At 39.4% G+C, this 12262-nt stretch overlaps 1 protein-coding gene across 4 annotated transcripts in view; it reads right to left on the bottom strand.

Moving 5' to 3' along the window:
• Positions 1 to 399: 399 nt before the first annotated feature.
• p4ha1 (prolyl 4-hydroxylase subunit alpha 1) overlaps positions 400 to 12262 on the bottom strand; it is a 52669-nt gene continuing 40806 nt past the window's right edge. For 2 of the 4 annotated variants that reach the window (XM_008106678.3, XM_003218541.4), the window contains exons 12-15: positions 8209 to 8274; positions 3728 to 3796; positions 2574 to 2670; positions 400 to 1484 (exon numbers count right to left, since the gene is read on the bottom strand). In XM_008106678.3, the coding sequence (XP_008104885.1) occupies positions 1414 to 1484; positions 2574 to 2670; positions 3728 to 3796; positions 8209 to 8274 (303 nt within the window). In that variant the 3' untranslated portion in view covers positions 400 to 1413. The other 2 variants (XM_062976211.1, XM_062976210.1) reach the window with 1 other exon arrangement.

Genomic DNA, 12262 nt, shown 5'->3' with positions numbered 1-12262 from the left:
AATCAAAATGTGGAAAACTGACAGAAACTGATCCAAGAAAACTCTAAGCTATAATGGTTGCCAAAATTGCTTCTACCAAGTCTTGACTTAGAGTGGCTGTGTGTGAACACTTGCGCATCCTACCATAGTGAGATGCTCATGACTATATCTTTGTAGTGTTGAGTATCTTGGGTAAACCAGGTAACAGCAATCCCAATAAAACTTATTTCATTTATAGTTTGGAACACAACAAAATGTGGAACGTTGGTGAATACTTGCACAAAGCATTGTTCATGTGCTAGCTAGAGAGTTCAAATTAACATCCCGTGTGAACACAGCTCTAGTTTAATTTAGTGGGGAAAAATACCCCAAAGATACCACACTAATCGAAGGACACAACATACCAATACAGACGAAACATAAAGTTTTGAAAAGATTTAGTATTATAAATATATCACCTTTGTCACAAAACACTTCAGTTGAAAAACAAAGTTTTGGCATTTGGGGAATGAAAGTGTGCATTTTCTCTTCAGAGCAACTGTTTCATTCAAACTAAAGTTCTCAGTCTAAGGCACAATGCTATGCTTAAGACAGTTACATTTTTGCCTTCCTGGATTCATGGGAATGAGACTTATTACATTACAATGAAAAACAGCAATCATTACTGAATTGTCAAAGTTGAATCAAAATGTGGTTAAAACATGATTCATAACTGGAAAACAAGACCTTTCCCCCTTTTCCAAGTTATTATCATGCATGTGGTACTTAATTTTTAAAAAATGCCACAAGACTGTTTAAGCCAATTTTATGTGCACAACTACTGGCTCAAGATTATCAGACAGTTCCATATGAAAAAAACTACCAGAAAAAGAGAAGGGTGGAAGAAAGGAAGATCTGCACCCGATGTTTCGTGGCAGTAGCAATCCAGGAACAGGCAGCTTGATCTTAAGGCCCATGAGCAAAATCAATAATCTATTCAATGAAGACTTTTGCCACTGATATCAAACAGATGTGGCTTGCAATCCATAGTCACAGCAGTATAACTGTGGTCAGGCACTCTTAAAACAAGGAACAAACATAGATGCAAAGTACCTTCCAAACAAACAAAATCCTTGGCAAGAGGAGAGATTGTCCATATTCATTTTTACTACCAGCAGAAGTGTAGTGTATGTCTACACAAGTTACTTTTGGCCATGAAACTCACAGACATTAAAAATGAAATATATTCTCTCTAGAAAAATTTTAAAATGGGTATATTAGCAAAGGCATTTGTCCGTAGAGAGGAGGAGAAGGTATTTGTCCATAGATGAAGAACTGGTTGGCACTGGAGACAAAGGTTGTAATGGAGTGTTAGTGTAAACTATCAGTATTAATCAAGGCAACGTGGAAGGGAAATGTAATTTGCCCAAAAAAGAGACAGGAGGAAGTTCCGTATCAGTCAAACTCTGATAATGTACATGGCCTTCGAAATTCTTGCCCACGTTCATGGATCCATTTGTTGGATACTATAAAGAGAAAAAGAAAAAAAAGTGTTTGCATATTGAAACATAGGTAGGTAAAGGTAAAGGTTTCCCCTGACATTAAGTCCAGTCATGTCTGACTCTGGGGGTTGGTGCTCATCTCCATTTCTAAGCCGAAGAGCCGGCATTGTCCGTAGACACCTCCAAGGTCATGCGGCCAGCATGACTGCATGGAGCGCTGTTATTGAAACTTACACCCATCTAAATGAATATATATTAGCTTCTAAAATGACTGGATATGATAAAAACATTTCATGATAAATTGCTTCAAATTACTATCAAACAATAGAGACCTACAAACATCTGATAATATTGCTCCTGAAGTTAAGCAACAGTTGAACTTTTTTATTGTGTCAGAAGCGACTTGAGAACATACTGCAAGTTGCTTCTGGTGTGAGAGAATTGGCTGTCTACAGAGATGTTGCCCAGGGGACGCCCGGATGTGTTACCATCCTGCTGGGAGGCTTCTCTCATGTCCCCGCAAGCTAGAGGTGACAGATGGAAGCTCACTCTGTCTCGCGGATTCAAATTGGCAACCTTCAGGTCAGTAACCCAACCTTCAGGTCAGCAGTTCAGCCAGCATAAGGATTTAACCCATTGCGTCACTGCACTGAACTGTATTGCTTAACACTACTAGACCACAGCAGTCTAGTATTATTATTAGCATTATTTCACACACACATCCCAACAGGATTTTTTTAAGTATCATTCTCAAATTCCACTTTCAACTGATATTTCTTAGGGGGCCATATCTATTGCACAATTCCCTTCCTCCTGAATTTTAGTACCAATTACTGCTCAGACTATTGGCTGTTGTTGATGCTGTTTCTATGTTATTGTCATGTTATAATGTTGTTTATTTTAATCTATGTTTGGTTTTAATCTTTGTTGGACTGGGCTTGTCCCCATGTAAACTGCCCCGAGTCCCTTCAGGGAGATGGAGGCAGGATATAAAAATAAAGTTGTTGTTTGGTTATTATTATTATTATTATTGTATCTTTCACATACACTGCATATATTTGCAAAAGCTGACAGCCCTGAGGACTGTGTCATATTTTGGGATTTCATACGTACCCCACTTGTTCCCAACCAGTACTGGACAGGCAGCATGCCTTGTGCTATAGTCCCCTTCTCCACTTGGAAAAAGATTATACCAAAAAACAGCTGTACCCTGGTAAAAATACAAAGAAGTCAATATGCAAACCTCTGGAAACAATGTAGAGTTAAGGCATAATATGTAGACACAAAAGGGATCACTACTACCTTCTAAGCACAGTCAGTCCTCCACATTTACTGGGGTGAGAGGACTCCCAAGGAAGTGGAATAAAAAAACCTAAGGCAACACCTTTTTACTGAAATCTCATTGTGGGCTCTATGGTTAATTTCCACAGAAATGTGCTGGTGAACCTTGAAATTCCTAGAAATATTATATTAATCAAATTCAAGAGACTGTAGAACTACAGAAACATTTGATGGAGTCACTGGTACTGCTCATGTATGTTCTTTCAGTGGCTCCCCATTTTTATATTGGATCCAAGCTGGTTGTCATTGACACTACCTCATCCTTGTGATCCGGCACTGAGCCCAAAGTGGTTACTTGCCATCTGCACTACACATAAAAGTGCCAGATGTTAAACAGAAAGAAGAACAAGAATTTGTGTTCTAACAACCTTTGGAGATGCATGTGAGAGAGATGAGGGTGAAAAAACAGATATCAAAATGCTGAAGCTCAAAGACAGAGCCTGTAGCCCAGAGAAAAGATGCTCCTCACAATTGGGTCCTGAACTGACAAGCAAGTAGAAATGACAGCAAGATGAATATCAATGAATTAATCTCCGGCTAACAACAGTACTTCCAAGAAAGGTTCAACTTTCTTGTGTAGTGAAGGACTAAAAGCAGAATAGGGAAATGATGAGTTATGGTGTTAATCATATCCAACTTTTGGTAATTTTCATGTATTTCTGTCAACTGAACATATCTGTGAGTCACTGAAGCCTATTTCATCTCTCCGTTATTAATTATATAACAGATCTAGAACTGTGTGAAGACAGATTGCCTCCAAACACCCCCACCTCTAGACGCTGCAGCAGTGTGCATATGTGGAAAGCCTCCTCTATTCACTATTTAGACTATTTCACACCAGCTTCAGTTTACGATCAAGTACCCTGTATTTAAAGTGGAAAGAATGGCACAGAAACAAGCAGCTAATGTGCACACATTTCACTTACCTTTCTAGGCCAAACGCTCGCTCCTACTTCTGGAAATACAGTTGCTCCCCCTGCTGACACATCACTCATCTGAAAAGAGAAGGTATGAGACATAAGCTAACCATCTCGCATATTTATTTCTGGCATATTTTTAAAAAGTAGATTTCACTGTAGCCTTTGCAGAAACTGTATTATCTTTACCACTGATGTGATGAACAATAAGGAAGATCACATTTTAGAAATGAGAAGCGTGGGTGTCAAATATATGAAATATGTCTCTGAGTTACAAACATCTGACTAACAAACAATTCATAATTACAAATGGGGTGAGACAATAGGAAGTGAGAGAAATCTACCCATTGGAAGAGAAATTAATTCCCAAAAGAGTTATGATCATGGGGAAAATGTGTCTCCACTGAAGTTTTATCACCAATCTTTGTTTCCACAAGTCAATTTTTTTCATAATACAATTACCACAGGGACAGAAAGTGAGGGGAAATCTTCTGAACAAGGGCACAGACAGAAAAACAACATCATTGAGATGCTAACCCTTCCCTCTGCCATTATATATATACACACATATACATACATATACAGAACCTATCTTGTTCATAACTTGGGGACTGCCTGTAGTCATATAATTAACATTACAACCAAGTAGAAAGGTTGGGCTGCATAACATTCCACAAACAACAACATGCCATGGGCATGCTATCCCAATTCCCATTTAGTCTCTGTTATATTTATCATTGTTGTAACTGCTCTGGTGTCACAGAGATTGGAAGCACCCTGGTTTAATATGTCATGGATGTATGAAACATACCTGTTTTGATACAAATAATTATTTAGGGCATTTAAAATAACTTAGTGAAATGAAAGATTTTCCCCTGACATTAAGTCTAGTCATGTCCAACTCTGGGGGTTGGTGCTCATCTCTATTTCTAAGAGCCAGCGTTGCCCGTAGACACCTCCAAGGTCATGTGACCAACATGATTGTATGGAACGCTGTTACCTTCCCGCCGGAGTGGTACCTATTAATCGACTCACATTTGTATGTTTTCAAACTGCTACGTTGGCAGAAGCTGGGGCTAACAGCAGGAGCCCACCTCATTGCCAGGATGTGAACCGCCATTCAGCAAGTTCAGCAGCTCAGCAGTTTAACCTGCTGCGCCACCAGACACCCGTATATAAGCTGGCCTCATATATAAGCCAAGGGAGGTTTTAGGGCAAAAATTATGTATTTTGGTATAAGTCAAGTGTAATTCTGCAGAGAAGGCAAAGTACCAGCACTCCCTTAGGGAGCTATCAGCCACTGGCAACCACTATTTCCCTACCCAGAAATTCAAAAAGGCCATAAGTGGCATCATGGCATAGAAAGTACAGGGATTACTGCTGTACAAATACGTGAAGGGAAGTCATAGGGAGGAGGGAGCAAGCTTGTTTTCTGCTGCCCTGCAGACTAGGACACGGAACAATGGCTTCAAACTACAGGAAAGGAGATTCCACCTGAACATCAGGAAGAACTTCCTCACTGTGAGGGCTGTTCGGCAGTGGAACTCTCTCCCCCGGGCTGTGGTGGAGGCTCCTTCCTTGGAGGAGGCTGGATGGCCATCTGTCGGGGGTGCTTTGAATGTGATTTCCTGCTTCTTGGCAGGGGGTTGGACTGGATGGCCAATGAGGTCTCTTCCAACTCTACTATTCTATGATTCTATGATTTTTTTTAGTTTCACTCATGATGGACTACTCTCTTGCCTTTTGCCACTCTATACAGAGGTGGTTCCTTTTCTGATAAGGTACAATACATGCATTCAGCCATGGATAATTCAACCTGGATTTTTTGCATCTATTTTTTAAAATTAAAATGTCTAGTCTAATACAAAACACACCAAAAAGGATTACAAAGAGCTCAGGAAAAAGTTCTCCATTCTGGGTGAACAGACTTTACAATGACAAATATTAAAAATTAAAATTAAATCTTGTGCGCCATTTGTGGCCATATTTTGGGAAGTCTGACTTGGTCCTGGCCGTCCATGCTCTGGTTACATCCCAAATAGACTACTGCAATGCGCTCTACGTGGGCTTGCCTTTGAAGACTGCTCGGAAGATTCAAATGGTCCAATGGGTGACAGCCAGATTGCTCACCGGAGAGGAGGTCAGGGAGCATGCCACCCCCCTGTTATATCAGCTCCACTGGCTGCCAATCTGCTACCGAGTACAATTCAAAGTGCAGGTTTTGGTGTATAAAGCCCTAAACGGTTCTGGCCCAGCTTACCTGCGCGGATGTATCTCCCTCTATGAACCATCTCAGAGTTTGAGATCGTCTGAGGAGGCCCTGGTATTGGTCCCACCACAGACAAGATTGGCGGGGATAAGAGACAGGGCCTTCTCAGTGGTGACTCCTCAGCTATGGAATTCCCTCCCCAGAGATATTAGATCAGCCCCCTCCCTTCTGATCTGCCGTAAGAGACTGAAAATGTGGCTTTGTGACCAAGCCTTTGTAGAATTGGTGCAATAGGCATATATGGAATAATGTGCAATGACTTTTGGAACAGCCCGGATTACGCTTATGGATTACGTGATTGTGAATGTGCTGTTTTTAAATGCTTTCATTGTTTTAATGCATTTTATATATCTTTTTTTAATGTTTATGTGAATTGTACACTGTCATTAAATAGTTGCCTATGTGTAAAGCTGCCTTGAGTCCCCACCGGGGTTGAGAAAGATGGGGTAGGAATGTCATAAATAAATAAATAAATAAATAAATAAATATGGTTTGACATAAGCAAATGTGATATGAAATACCCTAAATTTCATAAAATACCAATAAGATCTAAGTGGTAATGAAAAATCATGAAAGAAATTCTGGGGTTGTGGTAAATAGTTCAATGCAAGTGCAGTGGCTATGAAAAAGGCCAATCCCACATTGGGCATCAGGAAAGGAAGGCAAGTTAAAACGGCCAATACCACAAAGTTCTTTTACTATACAAACCTATGATGCAACCACACTTGGAATAGGATGTATATTTCTGGTCACTGCCCCTCAAACACAATAGCGTAAAGTTGGAAAAAGTATGTAAAAGCCTGAACCAAAATGATCCAAGAAGCTGGAGGAACTCCATGTGATCTAAGGTTATAATTATGGGAATTTGTCTTACTGTGTTCCCACAAAATAGGTATCAATTTACTTTTTAAATCCTTTTAAGCTTCTAAAGGGATTTTGTAGTACCTTAGAGACTAAGTATGAGAATGAAATTTGTAGAAGCTTTCATAGACTAAACTTACTTTCTTAGATGCAGGCTGACAAAAGCTGATCCTACCAACTTCATTCTCTCAGTCTCTAAGGATTTACAGGATCCTTTTGCATATTGATATTCCAGACTAACAAGGCCATGGCTTGTAAAGCTTGTAAGCCAACAGGCTTGTCTTTTTTATTGATACATAAGCCACCCTGGAAATGTGTCATCATGGCTTTCATGGCCGGAATCATTGGGTTACTGTGAGTTTTCCAGCCACTGAGGAGCCACTGAAATTCACAAACATGTGGACAATTTCAACAGAAAGGAGGAAACCATAAAAATTAATAAAATCTGGCTACCAGTATTAAAAAACCCTCTAAAATCAGGACAATAAATAAAGAACAACACTCAGAAAACAGGGGAATTCCAGACAGGAAACCTGTCAGAGTATTTTGCAGCGCAGCAGTAGTTGGATGGAGTCAGTGGAACGCAGTAATAATCAAGACAAACAGACTTGCAGACAAACGCAGGACTTGACTTTCACTCTAGGCAGACAGAACTCAACTCTACTCAGAACAGAACAGAACTGACGCAATCAGTAATGCACAAACACTTGTGTCTGGACACTCCCCAGTTCCAGCCACACATCAAGGCCATCACAGCTTCTTAGTAATTAACTCTTTCCAGACTATAGTACACTCTGGATGATGAAATCAGTATGCAATACCGACAAGACATAAATTTCATTTAAACACTACTAATACACAAATCCCACATTAACAAAACCATCAGGGCCAGCTAACACTTCCCAACAAAGGATTCCCCAGGCAGGAAGCAGCCAGGCTTTGAAGCTGCAAGGCCATTCAATGCTAATCAAGGTGGCCAACTGCAACATTCACACTTGCCTCAAACAGACAAGAGTTCTTTCTCCCACCCTGGGCATTCCAGATATATAAATCCTAGTTTCCAACAGACCTCACAACCTCTGAGGGTGCCTGCCATAGATGTGGGCAAAATGACAGGAGAGAATGCTTCTGGGACATGGCCATGCAGCCTGGAAAACTCACAGCACACCCTGGAAATCTTTGCAGCTATAGATTTGAGTATAAATGATGTAAATGCATGCACACATATATCTGAAATTCTATGGTGCCATCATGCAAACCAACATAAATAAAGTTCACTGCACTTTTCAAAAACTCCAATTGTCTATTAGGTTGAAATGCCGCTGAAAATACCATTTTGTAATTAAAGCATCTTACTTACATAGAATAGCCATGTAGCAATTCTGTTGCCTGTACCTAGTTCTTTAAAGGCATCTGGTTCATCTTTCTGTGTTCAAAAAACAAACAAACATGGCTTTATTGTATAAGCAAAACAACACTGGCACAAGAGCCCTGGCATTAGGACATTTGTGAGCAATTTTTTCAATTGTATGGACAGGGAATTAGTAGAAATAATCTGAAACAAATTGAGCACTGTTCCTGAAATTACACAAATCTTTTACAAATTGCTTAATATACAAGACATGTTTTTGTGATCCTGTGGACGGCCCAAACTTACAGGGGATAAATTTCAATGGGGTATTACATGTATTCATGTGTTACCCATTAGAATGCGCTACAGCTGCAAAATCCTCATACTTTCCAAGGAGATAATCTGCAGGAACGAAGGACATGAGATCAAAGATCTATTCTGATCACTTGATGTTTTTGCCCCATTTCTGTAATATTTTCCCAGATTTGATCTTGTCATCAAAACTGGTTGTGCATGCACACTTATTTTTAGTTCTCTTAACATTTTTGACTTCTTTCAATTAACTTGATTACTTTGATTCAAGCTGCCAACTGTTACCCGGATACAGTGAGTCCTTATACTCCCTGGGGTTTGGTTCCAGGATCCCCTATAGATACTAAAATTGGTGGACGCTTGAGTCCCATTACATACAATGACATAGTAAAATTGTGTCTCTTACATAAAACGGCAAAATCAAGGTTTGATTTTTGGATTACCGTATATACTCAAAGATAAGCCAAGTTCTTCAGCCCATTTTTTGACCTGAAAAAGCCTCCCTAGGCTTATAATGAGGTCAAGCCAGACAGGAGAGCCTGGAGGCCATTGCTTGCAATACAGTGTTTCCTCACTTATCACTGGGGTTAGGTTCCAGGAAGTAGGAACACTATATTTATTTTAATATTTATACATTATTTTAGTAGTTATACACTATTTGAAGTCTTTATCAACCAATCGTGTGTTGATAAATCGCCTCCTTCTCCTCCCGTTGCTGCTTGGGCTCCTTTTCTCTCCCTTCGGCGTCTCCTTCCTCCCTTCCTTAAGCTGTAAATTGTAATTTTTTATGATTTATCATAGTATTTTAGAGCTTATTAAAAAACTGCAAAACAGTGAATCCGCAAAAAGTGAACCACGAAGTAGTAAGGGAACACTGTATATGATATATATTTCCTCTCCTCTTTTATTTTTTTTTCTTATCTCCCTTAACAGTGTGTTTACTTTTCCAGTCAAAAGGAAGGAAAGGAGATATATGTTTCATGTCTTCCTTGTTTGTATGGCTCTCTTTCAAACCCACCCAATTTTTCTTGATGTTATACTTACTTTACAAATTAATAAATAGAAGTATTACAAAACAAAGAATTAAAAATAGTAAGCTGCCAATGCTCAAGACTTTTCTTGAGAAACCCTCTCCAAAGTCTAAAAATTATTCAAAGAAAATCTGGAAAGAAGAAAGTGTATCCTGAACAACTACAATTTAGGTCAACCAAAGGTTTAAAATATACTTGGCAGTTTGAACCATCTATGCCAATGAAAACAAGATTGTCTCCATCCTTAAAAGTACAGGGCCATGTCCATGCTATTAAACTCTAAGTACTTTCACATGTACAATCGGACTTTCCTATCCATAGGTTCTGTATCCACAAATTCACACCTGAAAATATTCCTAAAAATACAAAAAAACAAACAAACATTGGGTTGCCATTTATATAAGGAATACCATTTTACTATGTTATTATATATGCTGGAAGTCGAGCATCCGTAGATTTTGGTATTCATGAAGGCTCTTATAATCAAACCTCGGCGGATACTACCCACAATATTCTTTGTAGGGTTGTGGATTAGGGGTAAACCTTGATTCGTTTTATGTCTCCAGTTTTGGTGAGGGCCCCAATCTGTTTATTGGGAGCCTCCTGAAATCAGGAGGGCAGATATCTATTTTTGATCTGGAGTGCCAAAAGATCCATTTTCTATCAGCCCATTATGGGGGGAGGGCTTCCCAGGTTCCCCGTCCCACACGCTTTAAGGAGGCTTCTTCTTACCTGCTGTTTCTTTCTACTCTAGAGGAGGCGCTCGGCTGCAGGTACTGGCAGGCGCGCACACTTTCTGGACCTGCACACCACACACACACACTTTCCTTGGAAAGTGAAAGAGAAAGCTTGTGTGACGTACAGGCCCAGAAAGCATGTGCCTGCAAGTGCCTACAGCTGACAAACACCTCTAGAGTAAGAAATTCTTACTCTAGAGGAGATGCTCGGCTGCAGCCACTGGCAGGCGCTTACACTTGCTCTCCCAGCCAGCCAGCCAGCTAGCCAGCCACTCTTTCCATTCCAAGACATTCTAAGAAGGTTTCCCACTTCCAGGTAAGGAAGAGCAATGATCTGGAAGAGGAGAGTAGCTTTCAGAGGAGGAAGGTTTACTTTTTGTTTGCTGGGGATTAATAAAAAAAGATTAAACTGTGATGCCAAAAAGCAAGCTTGGAGCTGGGATCAGCTCCCGCTTGCTTTTGTGGCGAGCTGATTTTCATACAGGGAGGGGGGTTACCATTGCATACTCCTGAAGTACCGAAAGAGACGAAGGAAACGAGAGAAACTGATTCTGTGCAAAACTCTGATTCTTTGTAGGTCTCTAGAGCTTCTTTCTATGTAATGCTACTAAATAGAGTAGTAGTTCTCAACCTGTGCGTCCCCAGGTTTTTTAGCCTACAACTCCCAGAAACCCTAGCCAGTTTACCAGCTGTTAGGATTCTTGGGAGTTGAATGCCAAAACATCTGGGGACCCACAGGTTGAGAACCACTGAAATAGAGTATTGTCTTGCAGCCCATTTCCAAGGCCAATTCAAAGTGTTGATTTGAATGTTTAAAACTCTCAATGGCTTAACACCAGGTTTCCTAAAGGATTGCCTCCTTCCAAGTATATCTATCCAAATCTTAAGACCACTTAAAGTTTTAATTTTTTGCTGTACAGATCATATGATATTTTGAAAGTTTTAAGATATTGGGTGTTTCAGATGTTTTAAATTCTTGCAGTATTTAGATTTTATAGTTTTATCTTATGCATTCATTCTTTGTTATTGCAAACTGTCACAAGAATCCTTGTTAGTAGGCCACATACAAATGTCAGTAAATAAACAGAGCAATGTTATTTTGACATACAATGGTCTTTTTAAGTGGGCAGCTTGGGAGAAATGCCAATTAAACATGGTGGGACTTAATGCATGATATTTCGCAGACATGCACAGGGTAGAACTGCAAAAGCATTATTTCACAAATGAAAATCATGCATATAAACACACTTTATTAATTTGAAACTCATATTTTTAAAGAAGGAAAGATTTTATGCTGTGCTATGGCATGAATTTTAAACTATTAAATGGATGACCTGGTTCAAAGAAAAAAAAACTGTTAATTGAAAGAATTACTTAACACACACAAGCCCCATAAACCACCACCTGAATCAGTCTTATCCGCAGCCTTGAATAAAGTAGATTTAAATGTAAGCAGATTTTTTTGAGATAGCAATGCTTTCAAATACTTTCAAGATTATTCAGTTCTTTTTTTCTGTGCAACTTAAAACTGAGGTGTAACATTTTTAAATTGAATATTGCCTTACCAACTTTGGATCAAAAATATAAAAAATAGCCTCTTATTCCTACAGATATTACTGATGCCATGACATAAGGTAATTTCAATATTAGTTTAAAAGTCCCAGATAATTTCTCCCAAAACTGTGTCTATAAAGTGCCCCCTCTCAATCTTTTCTTTCATTTGATAGCACTCCTCTTTAACTTTGTTGATGCCATTTCTGGTTGTTCTTTTTATTATTCAGATGGTGGTTTAGAAGACTTGATTCATACAAAAAGATTAGACGACTTGACAGGTCTGAATTTCTCACAGACAGTAAACATTTGTGCCGCAGGCTTTGAAAAAAGCCCAGGCTTTGGAAGACTTTTCTCCACACATCTCTTTACTTGCCCGAGCAAAGTCATAGTGGGGCTCATACTGTCCTCCCACTCCATAATTTGCTACCT

The sequence above is a fragment of the Anolis carolinensis genome, chromosome 3, assembly GCF_035594765.1.
Source record: "Anolis carolinensis isolate JA03-04 chromosome 3, rAnoCar3.1.pri, whole genome shotgun sequence".
Taxonomy (NCBI): Eukaryota; Metazoa; Chordata; class Lepidosauria; order Squamata; family Dactyloidae; genus Anolis; species Anolis carolinensis.
Note: the sequence above shows the minus strand (reverse complement) of the source record. Positions and strands in the feature narration are given on the sequence as shown.